General features: G+C 44.4%; 1 protein-coding gene across 3 annotated transcripts in view; it reads left to right on the top strand.

Moving 5' to 3' along the window:
• The first annotated feature begins 4,443 nt into the window (after window positions 1–4,443).
• The window catches only part of kifc3 (kinesin family member C3), a 42,026-nt gene continuing 22,571 nt past the window's right edge, over window positions 4,444–23,898 (top strand). Inside the window, exon 1 of one of the 3 annotated variants that reach the window (XM_039613849.1) lies at window positions 4,444–4,970. Coding sequence is in view for 2 of the 3 variants with exons in the window: in XM_039613833.1 (XP_039469767.1) it covers window positions 17,556–17,807 (252 nt within the window). In the remaining variant the exon portion in view is untranslated. Of the gene's footprint in view, window positions 4,971–17,450; window positions 17,808–23,898 lie in introns of those variants that run through there. The other 2 variants (XM_039613833.1, XM_039613836.1) reach the window with 2 other exon arrangements.

Below are 23,898 nucleotides of genomic sequence, written 5' to 3'. Positions count from 1 at the left end.
CTGATTGCTGCACATTTCATTTCTTCATATTTTGTAGGAAAACGTGCAAACACACATGGGAATAAAGGCAAAATCGCACGACTCCAGTGAGCTTGAAAGTGAATATTTGGTGTAGCTCCTTATTCTCAAGGCTTCTTGAAGGATGTTCAAAGCTCTTCTTTGGATGTTTCAGCCTTTCGTTCTGTTCTCTGTCAGGATGATCCCACACTGCTTCAGTAACACTGAGGTCCGACTCTGGGGAGGCCGATCCATGACTGATAGACCAGGTGTACTTTTACTGCATTGTTATGCTGAAAATGAAGCTGCTGCCAATCAGAGGCTTCCCAGATGATTTTGCATGGTAGATCAGAATCTGTTGTCTTTGGTATTTTTCATAGACTCAGCTATCAGTGATGTGTTTCTGTGACAGGCGGCTCGTAACAAAGAGCCTGAAGCTTAAACAGGTTCATTGCCCTTCAGTTAGGAGCCTTTTTATGCTTGAATGATTCATAGATTGGGATTAAGAGGTTTAAGCAAACAAAAGCATTCCTCTGAAAATGGTCATTACAAAGACTGGAAATGAACCTCACAACACCAAGTCGGACTGCTTAATATCAGCATGGACTTTGCTTCCAAGTGTTGGTCCTTTAAAGCTCTCACTCTTTATCTGTCACTCAACCATCCGGACGTGTTCCATCACTTCCATGGCCACAGGCGTAGAAATGCAGATAGCTTCTACAAACATTTGAGAAAGAAAGAGTCGCTCTCAGGAGCTCAGTGCATTCCACTGTGGTACCGTGATAGGATGCTACTGTGCAACAAGTGTTCACTGAGCTCAGGTGAGCAGGAGGCTCCTTGTCTCATAGACGTCCTCCTCTCACTCCTGACCAGCCACAGCAGATGATTACCAGGATTCTTCCTGTTAAAGGGGAGTTTTTGCTTCCCACTGTCACCAAGTGCTTGCTCATAGAGGGGTCATGTGATTGTTGGGGTTTTCTGTGTTATTGTAGGATCTTTACCTCACCTTACATTTAGGCACCTTGAGGCGAGTGCTGTTGTGATTTGGAGCTAAATAAATAAAACAATTGAACTTCTGCACAGTTAGATTTGTTTTTACAGCCAGTGGTGCCGCCCCCTGCTGGCTGTTGCAAACAGTACAGGTCTAGGTCGTCAGTTAGAGGCTGTCTGTCTCTTATAAACACTGTATGGATGCAAACTGTTCTTTTGGAAAACAGGAAGGTATTTTGGGGTTTTCGGTTTGTGATCTTGAGTCAGTTAACGATCTCTGCGTTTCCTCGTTTTCAGCACTGACGGAAAAACAATGAAACCCTTCAGTTTACCTTTGAAACAGGCTGCTGTCTTTAAACTGCTTAGCTATTTGAGGCCTTGATGTGTTTCACGTGTTCGTGTGAGTGTAAGAATTGCTGCCTTCAGGGTCCCTGGGTAAACATAAACTCTCTTAACTGAATAAAATATAAACTACACTTGAAAAATAAACTTAAAGTAAAATCTAACATGTTAGTTTTAGTTTCTGTTAGTTTGATCAAACATGAAGAAGCTGAAGCTGAAACTCAAAAATTAAACTGAAGCAAACAAACACGCTCTAGAAGCGTCCTCAAACCAAAGTGAACAAAATGCAAGAACAATAAAAACATTAAAAAGCTTCCTGTGTGCAGGTCTTTTGGCTTCTTTAGGCAGAAAACTCTGAGTTCAAAGGTTTAATTGTGCTTTGATTAAAATAAAACGATCAACCTTTTTACACGTGTGACACTTTTAAAGTCAGAAATCCAAAGATTTTAGACCACTTGCTGGATCTCTGCAATTATTTCTAAGTGATTTTTGAAGCTTCCTGATGGATATCAGTGAGGAGACGATGACAGGAAGTGGAAATGACTCTCAGCCCAAACACATGCGCTTCACATGTTCAGCTCTAACTGACTAATGGTTTCATAACCTCAGAGAATTTTTCTCACAGCAGAGACCTGCGGGTCATCCTCGCACATTCTGATTGGCTGCAGTGTTTGAGACTCAGCCCTATAACAGACCCACAGGCCTCCAGCTTCCACGTCGCCATCTTCTTCCACGAAGCCTGAGGTGGAAAATCACCAGAAAGTCTGAAGCCACACAGACGTCTGTGGGATATGATGAAACTTCCACCACCAGTAAAATGAAATGCAGCAGCAGCAGAACAGACTGGGCAGCTTCCAGTTACTGGATGAAACTGGTGGGAGGTGCATTGGAGAGCATTTTCATGTGTTCATCAGTTTTCCTGTGAATCTTGAAGAAACCTGCAGCTCAGGAACAGATGTGCCTGCTGACAGATGCTTCTCCACTGAGCTGAAAGATTTTTTACACAAAGCGGCGACTGAAATAGCCGCTGACAACATTTTAAAGGTTAGTCTGATAAAACAGAATATTCAGGAGGAGGCGTCACACTGCTGTTTGCATCTTCTCCCTGTGCCTGTTTGGGCTGTTAGATAAACTGCTGCTGGATCAAGAGAACACGTGGGTCAGTTTGCTGCTCGCTCTGCCTCATGGATAGCTGTGGCTTACCTTGGTAATGACAGGTTTCTGCTGTGCTGACAGTCTGAGGACCAGCTGCTTGTTTCAGTGCACACACACGATGCGTTTCTTTCTCCGAGGCTTAAAAATGAAGCTCTGCGTGACCTCAGGTCCTTTCTTTTTACCTGCATGAACAGGAAGTGACACATCCAGATATTCAGAATAAATGTTCACCTGCTCTCCTTCATATTGATTTGGGGATTTCTGCATGAAGGTAAACCTGGCCTCCTCATAAACCCCATGGCAGCACTGAGCCAGAGGAGCAGCACTATGCAGCGCACCATTGCAGGGCAGGTTCCTGCATCTTTTTTTTAATGGGTAACATGGTGCCAGTTCAGTTCAGTTCAGTTCGATTTTATTTACACATCATCACATCACAACAACAATCACCTCAAGGTGCTTTATATTGTAAGGTTAAGATGCTACAATAATACAGAGAAAACTCCCAAACTCAAACATCCTCCTATGAGCAAGCAGTTGGCGACCGTGGGAAGGAAAAACCCCCTCGAGAATCTGTAAATCTGTTTCTTTCACCAAGATGAAGGATGAAGATCACTGTCTCACACACACTTTTTTCAGAGGAAGAAGTTAGGAACACTTTCTAAATTTGACTTTTTTGCATTTAGAATTATATATTAAATCATATTTATCCTCAGCAGCAGAGGTGACTCCTGGTTTTCCCTTCCTGGCGCGGTCCTCATGTGAACAAGTTTCCTCGTAACGCTTGATGGTTTTTGGGAACACATTCAAAGTTTTAGCAATTTTCTGGACTGACTGACTGACCTTCAGTTCTTCTAGTAATGATGGACTGTTGTTTCTCTTTACTTAGCTGATTGGTTCTTGCCATAATATGAATTTTAACAGTTGTCAAATAGGTCTGTCAGCTGTGAATCAACCTGACTGCTGCACAACACAACTGATGGTCCCAACCCCATTAAGAACACAATACAACTTTATTTATAGAGCACGTTTAAAAACCAACGGTATGCCAAAGTGCTTCACATAAAAGACAGAAAATAAGACAAAAATATTATAAAAATTAAATAGTATTAAATATTATAGGACCATAACAAAGTACCAAGTATGCTAACAGGTCAGTGTCACTAATACACAGGAATAGCATAAAATGCATATCAACTAAAACATGTTAAAAGCACAGAGCCATTAAACTTTCTGCAAGAAACTCCACAGATGAACCCTGACAGGCACACCTGTGAAGTGGAACCATGTCAGGTGACGCTCACTGAGAGAAGGCCGAGGGTTTGCGGCGCTGTCAACAAAGCAAAGGGCAGCTACTTAAAGGAATCTAAAATCTAAAACACATTTAGAGTTAGTTATCATTTTTTTCTCTGCTACATGATCCATATATCTTGCTTCGTGTATTTGATGTCTTCAGTTTGTGTCTACATTTTGAGGGAAGTAAAAATAAGGAAAAACCATTCAATGAGAAGGTGTGTCCAAACATTATGCTGGTGTGTACATTTACCGTGATGTATTCAGGAAGGTGGCACTGTTTTACCGGAAAAGAGGTCCAAAGTCCGCCTTAAGCCACACCCCTACACCTGTGTGGAAACACCTGTATTTTCTTCTGTGCCGCCCACCTGCATCTGCAAATAGCGCATAAATGGATGCATTTATATAAAGTGTGAAGTCTTATTGTTGTGGTTTTATCTCACAATCAAGTCTGAAGAAGTGAAAACATGTCTCGCGCTCTCTTTGTAGGTTTTATGTAAAAATATGTCACATTTGCCCAAAAACACCAAGATGAAATCTTCTGTTATGTAAATAGTTTCAGCTGTAGCGGGTTAACGTGACTGGCCACTTTGTTTGTCTGTATCAGTCATATTACTGACATAATGTCACCTATTTGACTCTTTGCAGTGATGCATACTGACATAATACAGTTATATGTGCAGGTTATGCTGATGTTTTAGAAAACCTCTCAGCTGTGTCAAACATCACCCTCACAGTGTGATAATGAACCTCAGCTGAGAAGCCAAAAAATAATAATCATGAAATAAAGAAAAATCTATTTTAATTTTAAAGAGCTAATCTGAGCTGATGACGTGTGTGTGCCAGATCTTAGCCTGATGTTTTTCACTGACAGTCTCACAGTCAGACCCGCCCTCCGTCTATAAAAGTGCCATTTTTTTCCACTCCGCCCATGCGCGCTCAGTCTCACACACAACCACAGAGTCACCGCATATCCCACAGTCCGTGAAGGCAGCAGCGTCAAGCAGGCAGTCCGGAGTTTCCAGCGGCGCAGAGCAGGAGGCGCACACGGATTCGGGGCCTCGGAGATCCGCAGGTTTCACTTTGAATCCGCGTCTGGCTGCTGGAGAGTCTGCCCGAGTCTGCGGAGGACTTCACTGCGAGGAAGAGGTGGGGGAGGAGAAGGAGGGAGAGGAGACGCTGCTCGGGACCGGGAGGTAAGGAGAAGTCTGCTTCCTCTAAACTTTTCCTTCCGTCGGGCTGTCAGCTCTTCATAGTCTGGGTTCTGGGTGCTGTCCTCCACATGACACGGGTCTGGCCCGGCTCGGCCCGGCTCTGGCCCGCCTCCCCGCGGCTCTCTGCCTCTTTTCATGCGGCCGTCCAGCAGTTTCCACCGCTTCAAAGCTCTTTTCTTTCTCAGCGGTTTTTACGCGGACAAAAGCCCCGCGGCCTCACCTGGCCGGCTCTCCACGTGTTTGTTTCCATGGTGATGATGACGACAGGCCCGCCGGCTGTCAATACCGCGCCATCAGTTCATGCCCTGATCGATGGCAGGGGTTCAGTTTGACCTGCAGCACAGAGGTCCGAAATCTGCGTTTACGCAATCCCGCTGATCATTTACTGAAAGTCCTCAGAGCTCAGCTTCACCATCAGCTGACACAAACAACAGATGATCAAGTTTCTCTCAGCAGCAGCTTCTTTACCTCACAGGAGCAGAAAGCAGCAGATCGCTGCTTTACTGCTGGAAGAACAAGTTTTCAGCTCATCGGAGTTTCAGTAAAAAGTCAGAAAAGTGAAATATTTTCACGCACGTGTTCTCAGACACTTTGTCCACATCAGAGAAAACTTGTGCTTCACGTCCGGTTTGTTTTTAGAGTTTATTCTCAGAGTGGCAGCAGATACATGCTCGTGGAAACGACACAGACGATTTCCGACTCATCGATTAATCGTCTGCCGCTGCTGTTAGCTTTGATCAGCGAGCAGATCGCAGGTTTAGTCTGAGTGTACAAACGCTGAAGCCTGAGAGATGCAGGAGAACAAATATCTGGATTTTCTGCTTCAAAGATCTTAAACTTATTTTCAAACTTAATACCTGAACTCAGTTGAAACGATAATCGGAGCAGAAAAATAAAAATGAATATTTGTCCTTGAGCAGCAGCTCTGCAGAGAGGAGGAGGAACAGCCAGGAGTTCATTTACTGAAAGTAGCATTTAAACAGCAGCAGGAGAAACAGCCAGTTTACAGACAGAGGGAATAAATTAGCCTCCTTTTATCTGATATCCATCAATAACTGGAGCAAGAACGAGCAAAATGGTCAAAATTCAGAACAACAACATCCTTTAGTCAATTTTTAAATATAGTGACACGTTTAAAGAACTTCTGAGGAGAACAGCAGACTGTAAGTCCTCACGTTTAGGATCATCACGTCAGCCTGGGGTGGGACGGTGATTTATTTACATTTGTTTTTGGAGAGCATGAATCTTCTGACTTCGGTTAAAAATGATCGATTATTGATTCTGCTGAGACGCATCAATGAAAAATATTCTGGATCTTCATCATTGATGTTCACAGTTAAATCTTAGAAAGCGGAACCAATAAATGTGTCACGTTTTCACATCTGAGCACCTGTAAACACTGAGTCAGCTGACTGTTACCGCTCTCCGCAGTCGTTGCTGTTGTTGCTTTGGTTGCCGTGGTTGCATTGGTTGCAGGAGTCGCTGCAGCGTGTTGGTCTTGCTGCCTTGTCTTTTGTGGGTTTCTTTCAGCTGAATAAACTGTTTAAACCTGAAGTCAAACATTTGCCGTCGCGACGGTTTGAATCGGGCCGAGAGGCTCGGCTCAGGAAAGATGATGGAAACTTTTCAGCTGAGAGGAAGAAAAAAGGAAAGTGTGTGTGTGTGTGTGTGTGTGTGTGTGTGTGTGTGTGTGTGTGTGTGTGTGTGTGTGTGTGTGTGTGTGTGTGTGTGTGTGTGTGTGTGTGTGTGTGTGTGTGTGTGTGTGTGTCTAAAAGTGTGTGAAACGGCGACTGAGCGAGCAGATGGCGAGCATGTGAGGCCTGAAGAGAGCTGCACGAGGAGCTGCTGAAGTTTTCCCTCTGGACTCAGACGCTTCCTGTTCCTGCAGCAGTGATGGAGGAGGTCGGCCTGCAGGGTGTGTCTGCACACGCTGACCGCCACAGCACAAAACTTTCTATAAATACAGTCTCCTCTCCGAGGAAGCCTCATCACACTTCACTGACGTGGACAGAGTCTCTCTTTAACCCTTAAACTTCCAGGTTTCCAGAGTTTGGAGCTTCTTTCTCTCTTTGATGGAGCTCAGCCAGTTTCTCCTGTGATAACTGAGGAAATGTCCTTTAACATGAGAGCAGGAGAAGCAGGAAACCCACACAGTGTCACCGCAGGAGCTCGGCACCGACTGGTCTCTTTTAATTTCACCAACAGCCCCAAATATTTCACATAAAAGCAGGAAAAGGAACAAAAATAAAACGCTTTTGTTGTTGGCCGTCTTTCAGCACGCGTTCTTCTGAAAACTGTTTTTCTTTTCTTTGTGTTCCATTCCTGTCACGTCTGACGTGACTCGTTCGTAGGCCGCGGCGTGAACACAGCACCGCTTTTATCCAGCTGGCTACGACCGAAGCGTGGCCTACAAAAGGTAAATTGTGAAAGCTTCGCCAGGTGTGCTGCGTCACTGCGCTGCCACAATTCAGGCAAGAATGACCACAAAGCTTTGTTGTGTTTTGTACCTTCCAGGTAACAGGGAGTTACACCTTATTTACTGCACTGTTCCCAGGACGGCCTGTGCAGGCTCACGTGTGTTTACACCGACTTCCTGCATCAGCCCAACTTCCACGTTTCAGAGCGACCGTCTCTGCGTGGATCCTTTAACAGCGCCCGTCACAGCCAAAAAAAAAGAGCGCTTCATTTTCCTTCTTAAATCTGTTTTTATGTTTTACTTTGTTACTATGTTTTCAACCTGAACTCGCCCAGTCTCACAGCTTGTGGTTATATGAACTCTTTACCCCTTGAAAGTGTACTAGAAGTTGAAGCTCTTTTCTTATCTCGGTGGTGTCTGTCATGTTTCAGGCTGCTTATAGGACGAAATGATTGGGCGTGCATCAGAAGTTGGGGACGGTGAGCTGTGAACGTGGGGCTACCCATCAAAAAACCTGGAAACTATTCTGATCATCAAACCACAACTTTATTGATATACACAGAGGTGTCAAAACTCGTCATTGAGGGCACAGAGGAGGTGGCAGGATGTCGTCTTTTTGGGGTAGTGCGATAAAGGCGAGAGCTGCGGATGTATCAGTGAACATGTTGGCAGGTCAGCAGTGATTTTACACTTCAGACTCTGAACTCAGCAAACAGCCGGTTAACCTTTAATGAGCCGAGCGGCTGAAGCTGGTTTCTGTAAAGCTGAACAGCTGGAGTCAGAGATGGCGTGATGCTCAGTTAAACCGGATACCAGCGAACGCCTCATCTCAGCAGCTGTTAGCACATCTGCTTTATCAGGAAGATGACTTCAATGACAGCTCACGTTTGTTCCTGTTTGGTCTCTTTCAGTTGGTTTCTGCTGTCACTGCTTCGGTTTGATTCTAAATCTAATTTCTGATGCCGGAGATCATAGAGGAGTCGTGAAGGCAGCACGATCTTTTCTGTTGTGTGAGGAAATTTAATTTACTGCTGTTTGACTTGTTCATGGAGTCGATTTACTCGTCAGACGTGACGCTGCTGTGAGACGGCCGCGGGCCTCCAGGGAGGGTGTGGTGCTTAACGTGTAACGTCTTTTCAAGCATGATGAAGATAACAATGACGATGATGATGGTTATTATGTCATCTTGACTTCACACTGAGAGACTGAACCCAGCATGAGAGATGGGGTGTGTGTGTGTGTGTGTGTGTGTGTGTGTGTGTGTGTGTGTGTGTGTGTGTGTGTGTGTGTGTGTGTGAGCGCTCTTGTTTGTGTGTCGTAGTGGGTACTTTAATAAATTTAAGACATTTTGAGGACTTTTTTGGGGGGCAAGATGGAGCCCAGATTCAAAGATTTTAGTTGTTGTTGGGGTTTTTTTTTTTTTCTTGTCATTTCAAACTTTATGTGACTCCATCATTAAAACTTTCATAACTTGGATCGAAATGGAGAAGGTTAAACTTGAATTTTTCTTAATTTAATGCAATTATTATAATTCATTTGAGCTTCTGAGGCTAACAGGTAAATGAAGTGGTTCTTGTATAGTACTTTTTACCTATGGTACTTGCGGGTGCACATACCTTCATACTCTGATGTATGCGTTGGGGTGTCTTGCTGTGCGATATGACCAAAATCTCATATCCCGATATAAACATTTCTTATCCTGATATCGCACAAGTTTTAGATTTTTGGTAAATTCCGTGAATCTCGGGCAGCTCGACTTGTGTGAAGTGTTTTCAGCTGGGCGTCATGTACCTGGAGTCGAGTGTTTTGACCGATGCATGAAGCGATGCATTTTTAGACATGAGTTGTAATAGCCACCATTTTCTTTGAGTATTTATTACACGGCGTGCTGCAGGGAAAAGCCCGTTTTAACGTTTGAGTCTAAGGTTTATTTGGAGCACCTGACGGCTCTTTGTTGCTTCTCATCAGTAAACTCTCTCCTTACTCTGTCACGTGACTTTTGGGTTGGTGGTAGCAGAGGTTTGTCGTGTTTGAGTCTGAGGTGGGGGCCGGTTTGCGGCATAATTTACAGAGTACAGTTTTCTGCTCCGTGTCAGACGTTTAATAACCAAACCATGTCCATGCTACAGAGGCAGCCCACGTTTAGGAATGAGGTCCTCGTTCTGCTTTGACTGGTCCTTCTGTTTGGAGCTAACTGGTTCTGCCTTGTCTTCACTGGCCATGCTGGGATTCTCTGTGCCTGCATGGTGGTGACTGTGGTGATGTTGACTGTAAGCGCCATTTATAGTTGCGTCATGTTTTTATTTGAGGTCATTTATTTGATGCATATTCTGATATTTGATGTTTGAGAATAATGTATTTTTCTATCATTTCAGTTTATTTTGAAAAGTCTCAACAGGATCTTGAGCTTTATTGTGAAAGGTTTATGTGGAAAATAAACAAGCGGACTCCGGAGCCACACGATGGTTTTACCGTCGTTGTTGCTAACGACAACGCATAAAAACAGTCGCGTCCATCTGTAGTGTGGTTATTTTAAATCTAAGAGAAAGAGCGAACTTTAAGAAATGAACATAGCCGCTACAGTGACCATCACAACCACGAAACAATGTTCTGTAAACAGTTTATTTTGCGACACCATGAAACAAACGATAGTGTATAAAATGAAACGATAGATGTTTTCATATCGTCATCCGATATATATCGTCATATCGAACAGCCCTATGTCCTGCCCGTCAATGCTTTAACATGCAGACTGGATCATCCACCAGCCTTCTGATTGGTCGATGATCTGTTTGACATCCTGAGCCACAGCCGCTCTACTGGTGGTTTGCAAAGTGCACACTGAGTTTTTATACTGCAAAGTTTAAACAGTTTATTTTGAAAAACTGAGAATTTGAAAGACATTTATTTGTGCTTTCTTTCAGTCTTTGAGTTTGTAGTTGTTTGTTATTCACAGTTGAAAATGTTGCTAACGTCTCGCTCAGTAAATGAAGTCATGGCTTCACTCTGCAGTACTTTGGGTGTTTTTGGACACCGGGTCCCCCTAAGGAGATTAATTTGGCCACGAGGCCTGAGAATTATGTCAGTGGCAGTCATCACAAAGATGTGTATACAGATGTGTGTGTGTGTGTGTGTGTGTCAGCTGGGACTGTGTTATGTGTTATGTAACGCGTGTGATTAAAACCAGACGCCTGTAGCCGGGCTGAGTCCAGCAGGCGGAGCAGCTGAGTCAGATCTCCCATAATGCCTCGGGGCATCTCTGCTGTGTGTGTGATTGGGTCTGGGGACTTCATTTCCTGCTCAGTGGGATTCCAATTAAACAGAAAGCGAGTGGCTTCATGTTGGCCCTGCAGAGCTGCTGAAACCAGCACGGATTTATTGACTGAAAACAATGACAGGAAACACACACACACACACACACACACACACACACACACACACACACACACACACACACACACACACACACACACACACACACACACACACACACACACACATATTTGATCCAGATGTTTTCACAGACATGGTTTTATTTTTTAAGTGTGATGATTTGTTTTGCTGGTGTTCGGACTTTAAAGGGCAGCAGGTGGTGTGTGTGTTAGTTACACTGGGAGATTTGAATAGTTTTGTTTTGTAATGGCAGCTTAAGTTTCAGGCCTGATGAGATGAAACTGAACCATCACAGACGCGATGCAATAAGAAACGATCGGTTTCCACCCTTAGACCAGTTAAAGATGGAGCTGGGCATCGTCACTGGTTTCTATAATCGATTTGATTCAGTTATTACTCAGTCAGAAATATTCTAGTTCGTGCCGTCGGGTGAACGATCCACGCACTGCGTTCACGTCTTTCTGCTCTCATTTGCTGTTTTAGCTGTTTGGCAGCTGTTGAAATAGTTTTGTGAGCTTAAACTGAGATTCTGGCGTTTCTGGCAAAATACATTTATATTTAAACTGTATTCAGGATTTCATTTATCAATATTGCGTTATTCAAGCTAAAATAGATTTTTTTTTTTTTTTTTTTTTTAAAAATCCAGTCCTAGTTAAAGTGGTCTCAGAGCAGTTTCTCTTATTTAGCCTAAAAGTGATGGACAAAATAACAGAAACCTCTCTGTCGTGGGTCTACATGCTCCTGCCTGTTGTATCCGGCTTTATCTTTCTCTGATAATCAAAATAAAAATCAGGAATAGGGGCTCCGGTGAGAAAGGAGCCGACGCCACGTATCCTGGTCCTGTTCCCGGCCTACCTTCATCCATCCTCAGAAATCAGAAAGTGTCAAACGCAGGCCTGACGAGTCTCACAGAGGCGAGAGCTGCCGGCTGTCGTTTCAGCTGCTTCAGCTGTGATTCTGTTACGAACCGTTTGTGCCGCGAGTCTGAACATCGTTCCAAAGTCTATTGTTTCATGTTAAATATTTCAGGTGGTCTGCCGGTGTGAGTGGACTGAGGAGGGTCTGTGCTGTTTGATTTCTGTCCTATGGAGAAGAAAACATGACTGAGATCAACTCGTTTTTAAAAACAGGTTCAAATCCAGAAAGAGTAGTTCAGTTCAGTGACGCCCCCCACACACACACACACACACACACTGTTTACATACCAGAATCAGTTCAAGCAGCCCGAGTGTTTGTGCATGAACACAAACTCGTTTTAAGGCATTGTGGGGACTCTCAACATAATATAAAATGTCTCATGAGTCTGAAAGAATGAAAAGAATGAAGTGAAACTAAACCAGGAGCTGGGACTGTGCAGGTTCATGAGTCCCTCTCTCTGATCCAGGACCTAGGGTGGTTTGATCAGCGTGATCCGTCCATGTCGTTCTGCAGAGCGTGTACAGCAGCGTTCAGGAGAGTTAAATTACACACACAATCTCAGCTGGAGGACGATCCTGGCGCGTGCGCTGAGCTGACAGCTGTCCCACATGCTGATAAGAGCCTCCAGCTTACCCAGAATGCACTTTAACAAGTTAATCAGAAAACAAATCAAACATCTGGGACACCAGCACTGCTCTGTGCTCCTCTTCGTCACAGATGTTGAACTGCTGCAGTTAATTCAGACTGATGGATCCATCACACTGATGATGAAGATGAGATTGTGACAAGAACAAACCAAAGACAGTCTGAAAATGTGAAGCTTTATTAAAATGTGCTGAACTTACTGCAGAACAAAAATCACACCAACGTTTCCTTTACTGTCATAAAAACCTGCTGCTCTGCGTCTCTGAGGGTTGAAGTGTTTGAAGCAGGAAACATGGAGTTTAGTCTGAGGTTTGGAGCTGAGGAGAAACTCCTCCTCCTCGTTGCTGAGTTGTTTCCTTCTCCGTCAGCTCTTTCCTTCCCTCTCCTGTTTTCCTTTTTTTCAGCTGGTTGATGTCACGGCTCTGTTACTCAGACTCTAACAGTGTGTTTCCACCCGGCTGATCTCTCTGTAATTTCCTCCTGAAATAGCTCAGAGCAGAAGAAGGCGTAAACCACCAAGCCCAGCCGCCCTCCTCCCCCCTCTAAGTGCTGCTGCAGTGGTGAAAAGAGTAAAAAGGTGGGAAGAAGACGGAGGGTGGAGGGAGACAGGAAGTCAGGACTACAGAGTAGAAATCGGCCTACAAGTGCAGTTCATGTGCTGGTTTCTCTGGTTTTACTGAAACGTGTCTGATGTGCTGTTTTTGTTCCTGATACATGACTAAATTATAAATGAGAGCGCACGCGCTCGGTGACAATAACAGAACCGTTACCAGCTCCGGGTCTCCATCCTGAACCGAGGCTCATCCTGGTAACTTCGGGGTTAACCCCTCTTACTGCCGCGATCACCGCCGCTGCAGACCAACCTGCTCTGGAGTACGTTGTGTTTAAGGTCGCTTTGGTCCTGCTTTTGTTCCCTGTAAGATCTTTAAAAAGGAGCAAAGCAGAGCGTCCTGCACACATCTAAGGTTAATTTGAGACCATATGTAACTGCTCAGCATTCAGATCCTCCCACTGCTTAATGACAGAGCTGTGATGGCGGGAAGGCCGTTATCTTCAGAGTCAGGTTTTCTTTTGGTTTGCTTTCCGTCTTTTCTGTAAATAAACTGTTTATATCGTCTTTTTCTCCTTCATGCAGCTCCGTCCTCTCAGTCTGCAGCAGCTGTGCAGGGTGTTTATTCTCTTCATAATTTCTAATCCTGAGACTTCGTCAGTGAATCTGTTTGTGGAAAGTCCGCCTCTCAGAGCTAAACTGATATTTCTGGGTCAGACTTCTCCGGCCTGATAAGGAAAAATATCCTGGGTGTGTTGAACTGGTTTGCAGCCCATAAACCATTTATTAAAAAAACTTTGCTGAAGGATTGATGTGATTGGTTCAGCTGTGTTTGTGGGGGCTACTGTGAGATTTCTGGACAGATGTGCTTCAAAGTTGTCACAAAAATGTCTTCTTTTAAATACTAACTGTGAGGTTTCATCTGATGTCTTCAAGAAAATATCAAACTAAATGTCCCCAAAAACAAAAACCAAACAAACGTTATTATTTTAAGCTGAATTTAAAAGTCTGTGACGGGCAGATGACCCTCCAAAGGAAAAAGCTCCTCAAATAAAAGCAGCAGGTTTCCGGTAATCTGCAGCAGGTCTGAGCCTCTTACAGTCACCAACACACCTGAGACATGAACACATGCCTGCACTGCCCCCCACAGGACAAACACAGTAACAACACATGTGAATCCTCTCAGTCTGACCTTGTTATCTGTAAACATTCCTCTGTGATTTACTTGATATAAACATGAAGTCTGAGGTTCATGTGGAGGGAGGGTGTGAGAATGAAACACCGGGTTATTTATCCACATTTATCTAATCAGCTGATCATGTTGCAGCAGTTTGGTGTGTAAACATTTTCCATCGTGTGTGTGTGTGTGTGTGTGTGTGTGTGTGTGTGTGTGTGTGTGTGTGTGTGTGTGTGTGTGTGTGTGTGTGTGTGTGTGTGTGTGTGTGTGTGTGTGTGTGTGTGTGTGTGTGTGTGTGTGTGTGTGTGTGTGTGTGTGTGTGTGTGTGTGTGTTTATTCCTAATAATAAAGGCAAGTCTGATCTGATAACTGACACTCCTCTCCGTGTTGAGGTCATTAACTTGCCACAGCCCGCTTTCTCTGGAAGCCTTTATACCTCTGATTTGATCAGTTATTATTTGATGCCGCGTTCAGGTCACCTCGAGAACAGGAAGTGGTTTCAGGCTGGGATCTCGTTCTGTAGTTTTCTCTTGTTTCTGCAACACATCGTTTTCTTCCTCGGGCTCTGACTGAAGTTTAGAGAAAACGGCTAAAGGAAAATCCGCTCATCTCTAACACACAGTCCCAGTCTGAGCACAATTTAATCACAATAAAAAAACATAAAAGAAGATACCAATAACAGCAGTCAGCCTGGTTTAAAGCTAGAGAATAAAAACTGGCTTTCAAGCAGGTGTTACAGTTGTCTGCTGACGGAGTGGCAATTTATTCTGATTTACTGCGGAGCTCAGTGATTGGTGGAAGGAGGCGCCAAACAGCTCAGGTCAGGAAGCCAGCATGGATGACTGTCGTCGTGCCACTTTGAAGCAGCCGTAGTCGATCAAAGTCTATGAAAGGCTGTCTCTCTTCCACAGCATGTCTTTATCCTGTCTTCTCTCACCTCAACCAATCACAGCAGATGGCCATGCCCCTCCCTGAGCCTGGTTCTGCCGGAGGTTTCTTCCTGTTAAAAGGGAGTTTTTCCTTCCCACTGTCACCAAAGTGCTTGCTCATAGGGGGTCATATGATTGTTGGGCTTTTCTCTGTATGTATTATTGTAGGGTCTACCTCACAGTATAAAGCACCTTGAGGCGACTGTTGTTGTGATTTGGCGCTGTGTAAATAAAACTGAATTGAATTAAAACAGAGCAGATATTAGATTCTGCATTAGAGCCCTTGTGGGTAAAATAATAAATCAGTTCAGTGTTTTTTGTTTTTGTTTTTTAAAGTCTGAGATTAAAACTACAAATGTACAAGGAAGAAAATCCACTGATTTTCTAACTAACACTTGCTAGAAAATTGTTTTGGAGCTGCTGTGAGTTTAAAATAAAACTACTGATCGGGGAAAAAACTGAATTTACAAGAAAACAGTCGTGAAAGTAACGAAGCCGATAAAAATGTCTTAAATCTGAGTGGGATTGATCTAAATTTACAAATAAATGTGAGGACGGAATTTAAGAGTGCATGTTTTCCCATGCTCCCTCGTTAACAGTCGACCCCCTTCTGTCCTCATTCTTTATTGTTTACCATCAGCTGTAGAATAAACCGCTGCGTCCCTGAGGAGCACGTTTGGACCTTTACAAATTAAAACTAAAGTCTTCCTTGGCTCATTGAACTTCTGCAGGAACTGTTAAAAATCTCTGAGATCTCTGGAAACTCTTCGATGACCCCTGGACCTTCCTCGTGAGATTTTTCTAACGTGTGACCCTGAGTTTGGACCACAGCCCCGCCCTCACCTCGTTAGCGTCCTGAAAGGGGTCGGTGGACCGGAAACGTCCCCCTTTTGTTCTTGCAGGAACGTTTCCAGAAACGGTCCCAGCTCTGTTTACAGTGAGCTGCAGGACGGATCGCTGCTATATGCAGCAAGGTCTGCAACCAATCAGAGGCGAGCGTCAGGATGGAGTGGCTGTGATTCAGACCGTCAGCTCCCACTGGGTCAAAGTCCCAGCATGCCCGGCTCTGTCACATATGTCACCTATTTAGGAGAGGTGGTCGAGATCCCTACGACATGAAAGAAAGAGGTCACTCTGACCTAAAACCCTTCACTTTACCAAAATAAAAGCCTCTGGGAAAGTAGATGAGGCACAATGAGCAGGTCACTGTTTCCACAATAAAAGCCTTTAATGATTTTCCAATCTGCACATTCACAATGAGACTGTAATGTCAATCAGATTGTCCCTGTCACCAAAATAAACGCTTGTTCTGATCTAAAATTATACTTAAATTTTGAAAAGACTGAAGTCTAAATTTTTCTGGACTATTCTACCAACTAGAACATCACTGCTGTCAAAATAAAAGTCTTCTCTCATCTAAAATTATAGTTGGGACAGCACTTTCCAAAATAAAAGGCTTTTCTTCACTCTAAAAATCAGCCTTTACAGATTTTTATGACCAGTGTGCTGCAGTCATGTTTACTGTACTCTACTGTATTTCTACGGTCTCTTTATTGAATAAAAGTGCTCCAGTAAAGTGAAAGTTACAGAGATGTGATCAGTTTAAGCAGTGACTACAAACGGATCAATGATCAAAGAACTGGAAGTAATCCTGACTGTTATTAAACGTGAAAACCGGCACGTAGCTCATCCTGAAGATATTAACATAAATCCATCGTTTAGTGTCGTGCTGTTACGTCACCGGCGATCCTCTGCAGTTTTATCCTGCAGCAATAACAACAGATGGTCCCGGGACAGAGGGAGGGAGGAGAGGAGGCCCCTCGAGCTCTTTCTCTGATCCACTCAGTCTGATGGAGGGGAAGACCCGACCTGCCACAGTGCTAAACTGTTCCATTCACAGAGGAAACAGTTTCCTGCACCTGCTGCTCATCCACAAACTCTGTGAGGAGAAGTTCTCTGACTCCACGCAGGAGCTGGATTCGTGCTTTTCCTGCAGGTCTGCAGAACAAACTTTGGGTTTTTTTTCTTGCAGTCGACCTCAAGGTCAGAATATCACTCCAGGGAAAACTCTGCTGAAACTTTGCATCTTGCTCTGTGTCCGTGTTGCACTTCGAATCACTTTTCTCTTATGTGGGGATTTTTGTTTTTGCTGCATGCCTCTGCAGCCTCGCTTCAGAGCAGGAGGCGTTTGCACAGTCTTGAGTTTCAGTGAGAAACTGAAACTGGCGGCTGCAGGCTCTGGTTACCCGTCTTGATAACCGTTGGCGTGACAGCAGTGAGGAGGACGGGACAAGGTTCAGAAGCTTTTATCATCTGATGTGATGTTGACGGGGCGGGGTTCGGGACAGAGGTGAACAAACACAGCAGGATTTAAACAGCTGATCCTTTTTAGAGGAAACATTTAGAGCGAGGATCGTCAACCTCAGCGGGACTCAAACGAGACACCTGTGAGCTCCCACCTGGGCTGGAACAACCCTGCGATGAAACCAAGCACCCACCCGAAGCACCCTAGAGTCTGAGGGGTGGGGGCGAGGGGGTCATGTATGTCCTGTGCACCCTGGCGGTTCTGACGCTCCACAACCTGATTAAGAACCGGAACAAACCGGAGCAAAGCCGGTCCACCGAGGCCGCGGGACGGGAAGGTCATCTGAAGGATGGGAGCGCAGGCGACGGGTGCTGGGGGGTGTCCGGGACCCGGGATCGAGTGGATGGATCAATGATCCGCAGAGCTGAGGGGAAGAGGAGGCGAGGGGCCATACACAACCTCCCTAACAGCAGGAAGCAAGTCCAGGTGAGGAAGAGGTCGGGTTCAGACGGTGTGCGGTTTTAATTCCTGAAAATATTAAAACACAAAAACTTTAAAAACAAGTTTGGGAAACCGGGGACACACTTCTAATTTTATAAGGAAATACGAACTTTTAGTTACATTTTAGGTGAGTGTGAGTTTGCACTTATTAAGGATTTACACCCTGATTTCACCCTGATAATCACCTCCGAGTGTAAAGTTCATTTATTCATTTATCAAACAGGTGACGTACAGCCTGAGAGACTTCACAAAAATGAGCATTAAGACCTTTGCAAAACTGTCACATGATGAGTTTTTGAACTAAAGTACTTTATTTTATCTAGTTATAGACTGATTTGTTTGCATGTAGAAATATTTTTACTTTATTTCCGTTGGCCTCACTTCAGCTGGACCATCAGGTGAACTGGACCATTTGTAGCCTGAAGCTTTTACACCTTTAATTTGGTCAAATTAGTTATCTAATAGAATATAATACTGCGTTTAAACAAGTAAATCTTTTTAAAATTATGATTTTGTTTCCATGAAAATGTGATCAGTCTATAATCTGAATGAGGGGAAAAAAATGAACCAACAGTAGAAACAGAATTTGAATTTCTACTGCAGGAAGATGGCGCATAAACATGATTGTCATTATTTTTAAATCAAAGAAGTAAATGTTGTTAAAACTGTAACCATAATGGTCCCAAATCACAGCGGCAGTTATGAGAGCTCGGAGTGTTTTTGTTCTCGACGTTTCAGTATTTGTGAAATCTACTTTGGTGATTTTTATCGAGCTGCTTTGAATCCTGCTGCTGTCCAGAAGTTTCCACAGAGCAAAGTCGGTTTGCTGATTCATTTATTTATTTATTTAGAAGCCTGACAGAACGACTCCATGAGTGACTGATTTTATTAGTGAACAAGCTGCTCTTATTTTTGAAAAGCCAGCCACTTCTAACCAGTCAGCCCAGTTAGAGGTTAAACATTTGAAACCCACTGAGGAGAACGTGAAGCACAGGATGCTTGAGTCCTTTCTTTGAAGCGTCGGGTCTCGCTCATCTTTGCATTTCCTGATTAATCCTGCAAACAGTAAAACAGACATGGGTCAAACCCGTCCATGGAGGGATTATACAACTCTTACACTAACGCTCCTAAAGTATGAGTTACACTCCCGGCCGACTGCTCGGTGAAGACTTCAGTTTTCGTTAATGAGCGACTCGTTGCACGCGGACACAAACTGAAGGCGCTGACACGTATTCACAGACGGGACTTGCGTGATTTCTGTGGGGTAACGCTTAAAGAGCAGGACTTTCACTTACAGTGGGGTAATTTTATTTTCCGTGTCCTCGGGGGAGGACAAGGCAACCCTTTGTTGTTCAATAATCATAAAGCTGTGATTCAGCAGTTTTTATCTGAACTTGCTGACGGACTGAGGAATGTTTACAGCTGCACAGTAAATGTTATCATATCTGAGTGCAGCAGTAAAATGTCACTAAATGTTGTAAATATTAAACTTTATGGGGAGTTCTGTTGTTAGGCAAAGGTAAATCTGCTCTCTGATTGGCTTAAAAATCACCTGTCTGAGACGAGAGGTCAGCTCAGCAGGGTTTACGCGGTCAGTGACTCAGACTTGGTGGAGCTCTGATATCAACACAGGTATTATTTGATTGTGGAAATAGCGATAAAATGATAGCAGAGCTAACTTTTACTGCTGAGTTTATTTTGTGATGGACTGATGTGACGCATGTTTGGGTCTTATTGTCAGATTTGTGGTGTTGTGCGGTTTGCTGCTATTAAAACTATAAGTGCGCTTGTTTTACACTCAGGTAAGCTGGTGTGAAATACTTCACAGGTGATGAACCTGTATGTGCTCCTGTATGAGTTAACAATTATGTGTCGGCTGTCAGAAACAGCCCCACCTGCTGGTCATGCAAACTGATTGCACTTGTGTAGATGGACGTGAATGATGAGCTCGGGACGTGTGTACCAGTCTGACAGCTGGACAGATGTGGAGTCTGAGCCAGAGGATGATCTCAGATTTCACTGTCCCACCCTCCGGAGGCGCTAGAGAACATGGAGCAAATATGTCATTTGAACTGCTTGTGAACATGCATTTACCTCTGTGTGCGTTTATTTTAGTCCCCCTGGTTTACTTCAGGTAATAATCAACCCCAGGAGACATATTTGTGTAGTCTGTATGTGCGGGGACAGGCGGGCACGAGTGTTGTTCAGATATGGTCACTTTTTAAATGTTTTTCCCATAACTCTAACACTCTGACGGGTCCCGGCGGCTCCTGTTGATGCAGGTTTTGATGTTCAGAGGCTTCATGTTTGCTGGTTCCAGTTAAATCTGATGTTTGTCACAGGACATTCAATCACATGATATAAATGTCTGAAATCCTCTGGCTCCTTATAGGGAGACGGCGTTCAGGGTCGAGCGCGTCGGTCACATCAGTTATGTAACCAAACATTCATCATCATCCTTTGATGGTATAATCTGAGCTCGTCCTGCAGGACAGGACAAGCTTCATTTTCCCAGAAGTTTGTATAACATATTCTGCAAAAATTAAAATAAAAAAAGTTCCCCAAAGATTATACTTTATGCCAGTTGGTTACAATTAAGGTGCAGAAAGGCACAAACAGGGTGTGTAATGTGTTAGTGGAATAAAAAATAACTAAAGATTTTACAGTTTAAGATGAGAATGACTTAAAAAAAAAACAACCCTCATTTGACATCAGTTAGACAAACTTCATCTAATACATTTAATAAAAGAAACTTAAAAGCATGATTTTTTTTCTTTAGCTGAAACCATCACCTTCCCCTCACGTAAAGCTAACCGTGTGCATTGTGGAGTCCTCGCATCTTAACTGTAAACTTCACGTCCCCACAATCTGAGTAATACGAGTACACACAGTGCTGAATATTTGAGGTGGGGGAGGAGCAGCCGCTCTCGCTTCAGTGGAGGCTGAAATATTCATCCGCTGCTGGGATGGAGTGAGGAGGAGGAGGGGCTACAGGAGGTGTGATGCTGCTGTGCTGTTGCTAAGGAAACGGAGGGAGGAAGCAGTGAGTGTGTGTGTGTGTGTGTGTTTAGGGGGGTTGGTGGGTGTCTTTGACTCTGATCCTGCTGCTGTGTGTCGGCGTGAAGCTGCAGCAGTCTGGGCGATGCGGCGATGATGATGTGGACGGAGAGGCCGCAGGGAGGTAAGAGCCGGGCGGATGGTGCAGAGGGGGAGGTGGGGAGGGATGGAGGCGCTGCAGGGGAGGCGGACATGTTGAGCAGACATGGAGGTCTGGCTGTAACCTGATGCAGAGCAGACGCTCATGTTTCATGACCTGAATACGAGCCGTCGGTGGCACAAAGCTTCATCCTCATTCTGGTTCCTCTCCTCCTCCTCCTCCTCCTCATCCTCTCTTTCATGCCGTTTTATCTCACCGTAAACCTCTTCCTGTCCATGGAGAGTATACCGAGGGACCCGTGGATTGTCCTAATTGAAGCGCATGTCTGCTTTCACGCATTGTCCTTGCAGCAGGTGTAGGCGGAGCCACTGCAAGGTATTTTTAGCCTCTTCATAATGACTTGAGCAGTTTGTAAAAATAAGTGGGTCAAAAACGTGAAGCGTCTGTGGGACGGAGCAGGTCTGAGCGAGTGTCCTGATGATGGTGTCACTGATTTATCTGCCTGTTGTTTGAATGAAGCTTTATTTAATCACATTTAGACACCTGTGAGCTGAAACAGCAGCTTGTCGGAGGGTAAGGTTGTGGAGGGAGTCTGCCTCGGAGTGTAGCTGCGCTTATAGAGAACAACCATCCAGATGTTTCCTGCTGTTCCTCAGCCTGCTGCGCCTGGAACAGATAAACGCTCTTATTGTTTGTTCTGCTCTTTTCTGTCCAAGATCTCACAGATGCAGATGAACAGGGACTCAAAGGGCTACGTTTAGATGCCAAAACAAAGCAGGTTGGATACAGATGTCTTTATCGTGCCATCCTCTTTGTGAGACATAAAAAATTATTTCAGGGCATCAAAGACGTTTTGTTTTGTTTTGGGTTTTTTTTCCAGTTGTAGGAAATGATAGGTTTATTTGAGAGGTTATAGTCTGAACTTTGACCCTGCAGTATTGCTCTGTAGGGCAGACTGGCTCTAAAAATGAGTGTGTGGAGCCGACGGAGAACAGACTGAAAGGACGTCCCCATCAGCAGTGTAAAAGTCACCACACAGCTAACCACAGTGAACACAGCAGGGGTTAACGTGGTGCCCTTAAATGTCGGGTTCCCTTTTAGCTGCCTCAGCTTCAGGTTTGAAAAATGAAAGATGTACTTCCTGTGTAGAATGTGTGTTTGTGGGGTAGCGATAATGATAATGATGAGGTCTGAGCACAGGGAGGGAAACACAAAGATTTGACCCAGTTTGGAGGAGGCGGCTCTTAAAGTCTCTCCAGGAGGTAAACTGAGCAGGATGCTCATTTTGTTACTGCGACACTGAAGAGAAGCCGATGATGCCATCCTTCTCCTTCATGCTCATTTCTTTCTAAGAATGTAAAAGTTTGCAGAATAAGAGGATAAAAAGTAACTGCTCAGATTTTTTTTTTGAGTTAAATTACAGGTTTGTTTTTGTCACAGTTATGACAGGATCAGTGTAAAAGCTGAGAAATGTGAAGATTTTCTTTCTGCTTTTGTCCAGTTTAATTACAAACTTTATTTCAGAGAAAAAAATCCAAGAATTTTAAAATCACGTCTGAATCTTAGATTAAGGATTTTTATTTTCAGTCTAATTCAGTTCACTGTGAATTTGTATTTTAGAGCCAAAAGTGAACGTGAGTTATCAGCCGACACGCTTTGTTAAAATCCACGACTGTCCAAAAAACAAGAGAACCCAGAGTTTGTTTAAATGTCTGTACTCGTTTACTGACGATGAGGGAACATTGACATTTTGATTGATTGATTGATTGATTGATTGATTGATTGATTGTACTTTATTCATCCCGGGGGAAATTGGGTTAAGGCTGCCAGCCATGCCAGCGCCGTCTTACCCTTCCGACCATACATACATTACAAACATCACATGGGGAAGACAGGTCAGAGAGGTACAACATGGAAAAGCACAACATGAGGAAAGATAAGGAGAAAAAAATAACTCCCCCCAGACTGAGCTCCAACAGGGAGATCAGTTTGAAAACAGAAAAAACACCTCTGCACATAGCACATGAAAAAAACTCTTAATACACCAAAGAAACACATGACAAGCAACAGGGGTGGGTAAAGGGTGAGAGACAGCCGATGTAGACAGTACATCCGGGCCTGCAGCCTATGCGCTGGTCTCCATGATCCACCGTCAGCATCGGAAGGGAATAAGCGTCGAAGGCGTTTGGAGGGGGGATGAGTGTACATCTGCATGTGTATATATGTCTGTCTGCGTGTGTGTGCGTGTGTGTGTCCAGAGTTCAGCTGAGACAGTGTCCTTCGCCCTGCCAGGCTAAGTAAACAGTCTTCCAGCCAACCCAGGTGGCCTTGCATAGAAAGGGAAGAACAGTCTAAACACAGTCGTTATCAGGGTGTTGTTGTTCAGCTCCAGCCTTGAGACCGCAGCTGGCGCCGAAGGGGTCTCCCCATGAAATGATGGTTTTTACTTTAGTGCGAACAACTCATATGAATTTCAAAGCTGTTCTAACAGTCCGACACTGGTCTCTCAATCTCCCGTTGGAGAGCCGCGAGCTTCTCCATGATGTTATCCAAACTTACTTTACGTGATGTTGTCATTCTTGTGGTCAAAGAGCCGATTCTGAGAACTCACGACCGCGGTGCGCTTCCCAAGATGTGATCAATTTGCGCCCAGAGGTGGTGTTCCGAGCGAGCCCCTCCAGATGTAATCAGTTTACACTCAGAGGTCTTGTTCTGAGTGTTCACGGCAGCCGTGCGGTTCTCCAAGATCTTATCCGTGCTGCACTCAATGACCCATTTCGAGAAACTCACGCCTCGTCCCATCGTTTCAATCCCAGCGGGCAGCCTTGTGGGGGTTTGAACAGCCGGTTCCGCTTCCTTAATTCTTCGATAAGCCAGGGCCAAGCCAGCTCCGATCAGCAAGAACCCTGTTATCATGGT

The sequence above is a fragment of the Oreochromis aureus genome, linkage group 1 (assembly GCF_013358895.1).
Source record: "Oreochromis aureus strain Israel breed Guangdong linkage group 1, ZZ_aureus, whole genome shotgun sequence".
Taxonomy (NCBI): domain Eukaryota; kingdom Metazoa; phylum Chordata; class Actinopteri; order Cichliformes; family Cichlidae; genus Oreochromis; species Oreochromis aureus.
The sequence above is the reverse complement of the archived record's forward strand: the minus strand, read 5'-3'. Positions and strand labels throughout refer to the sequence as shown.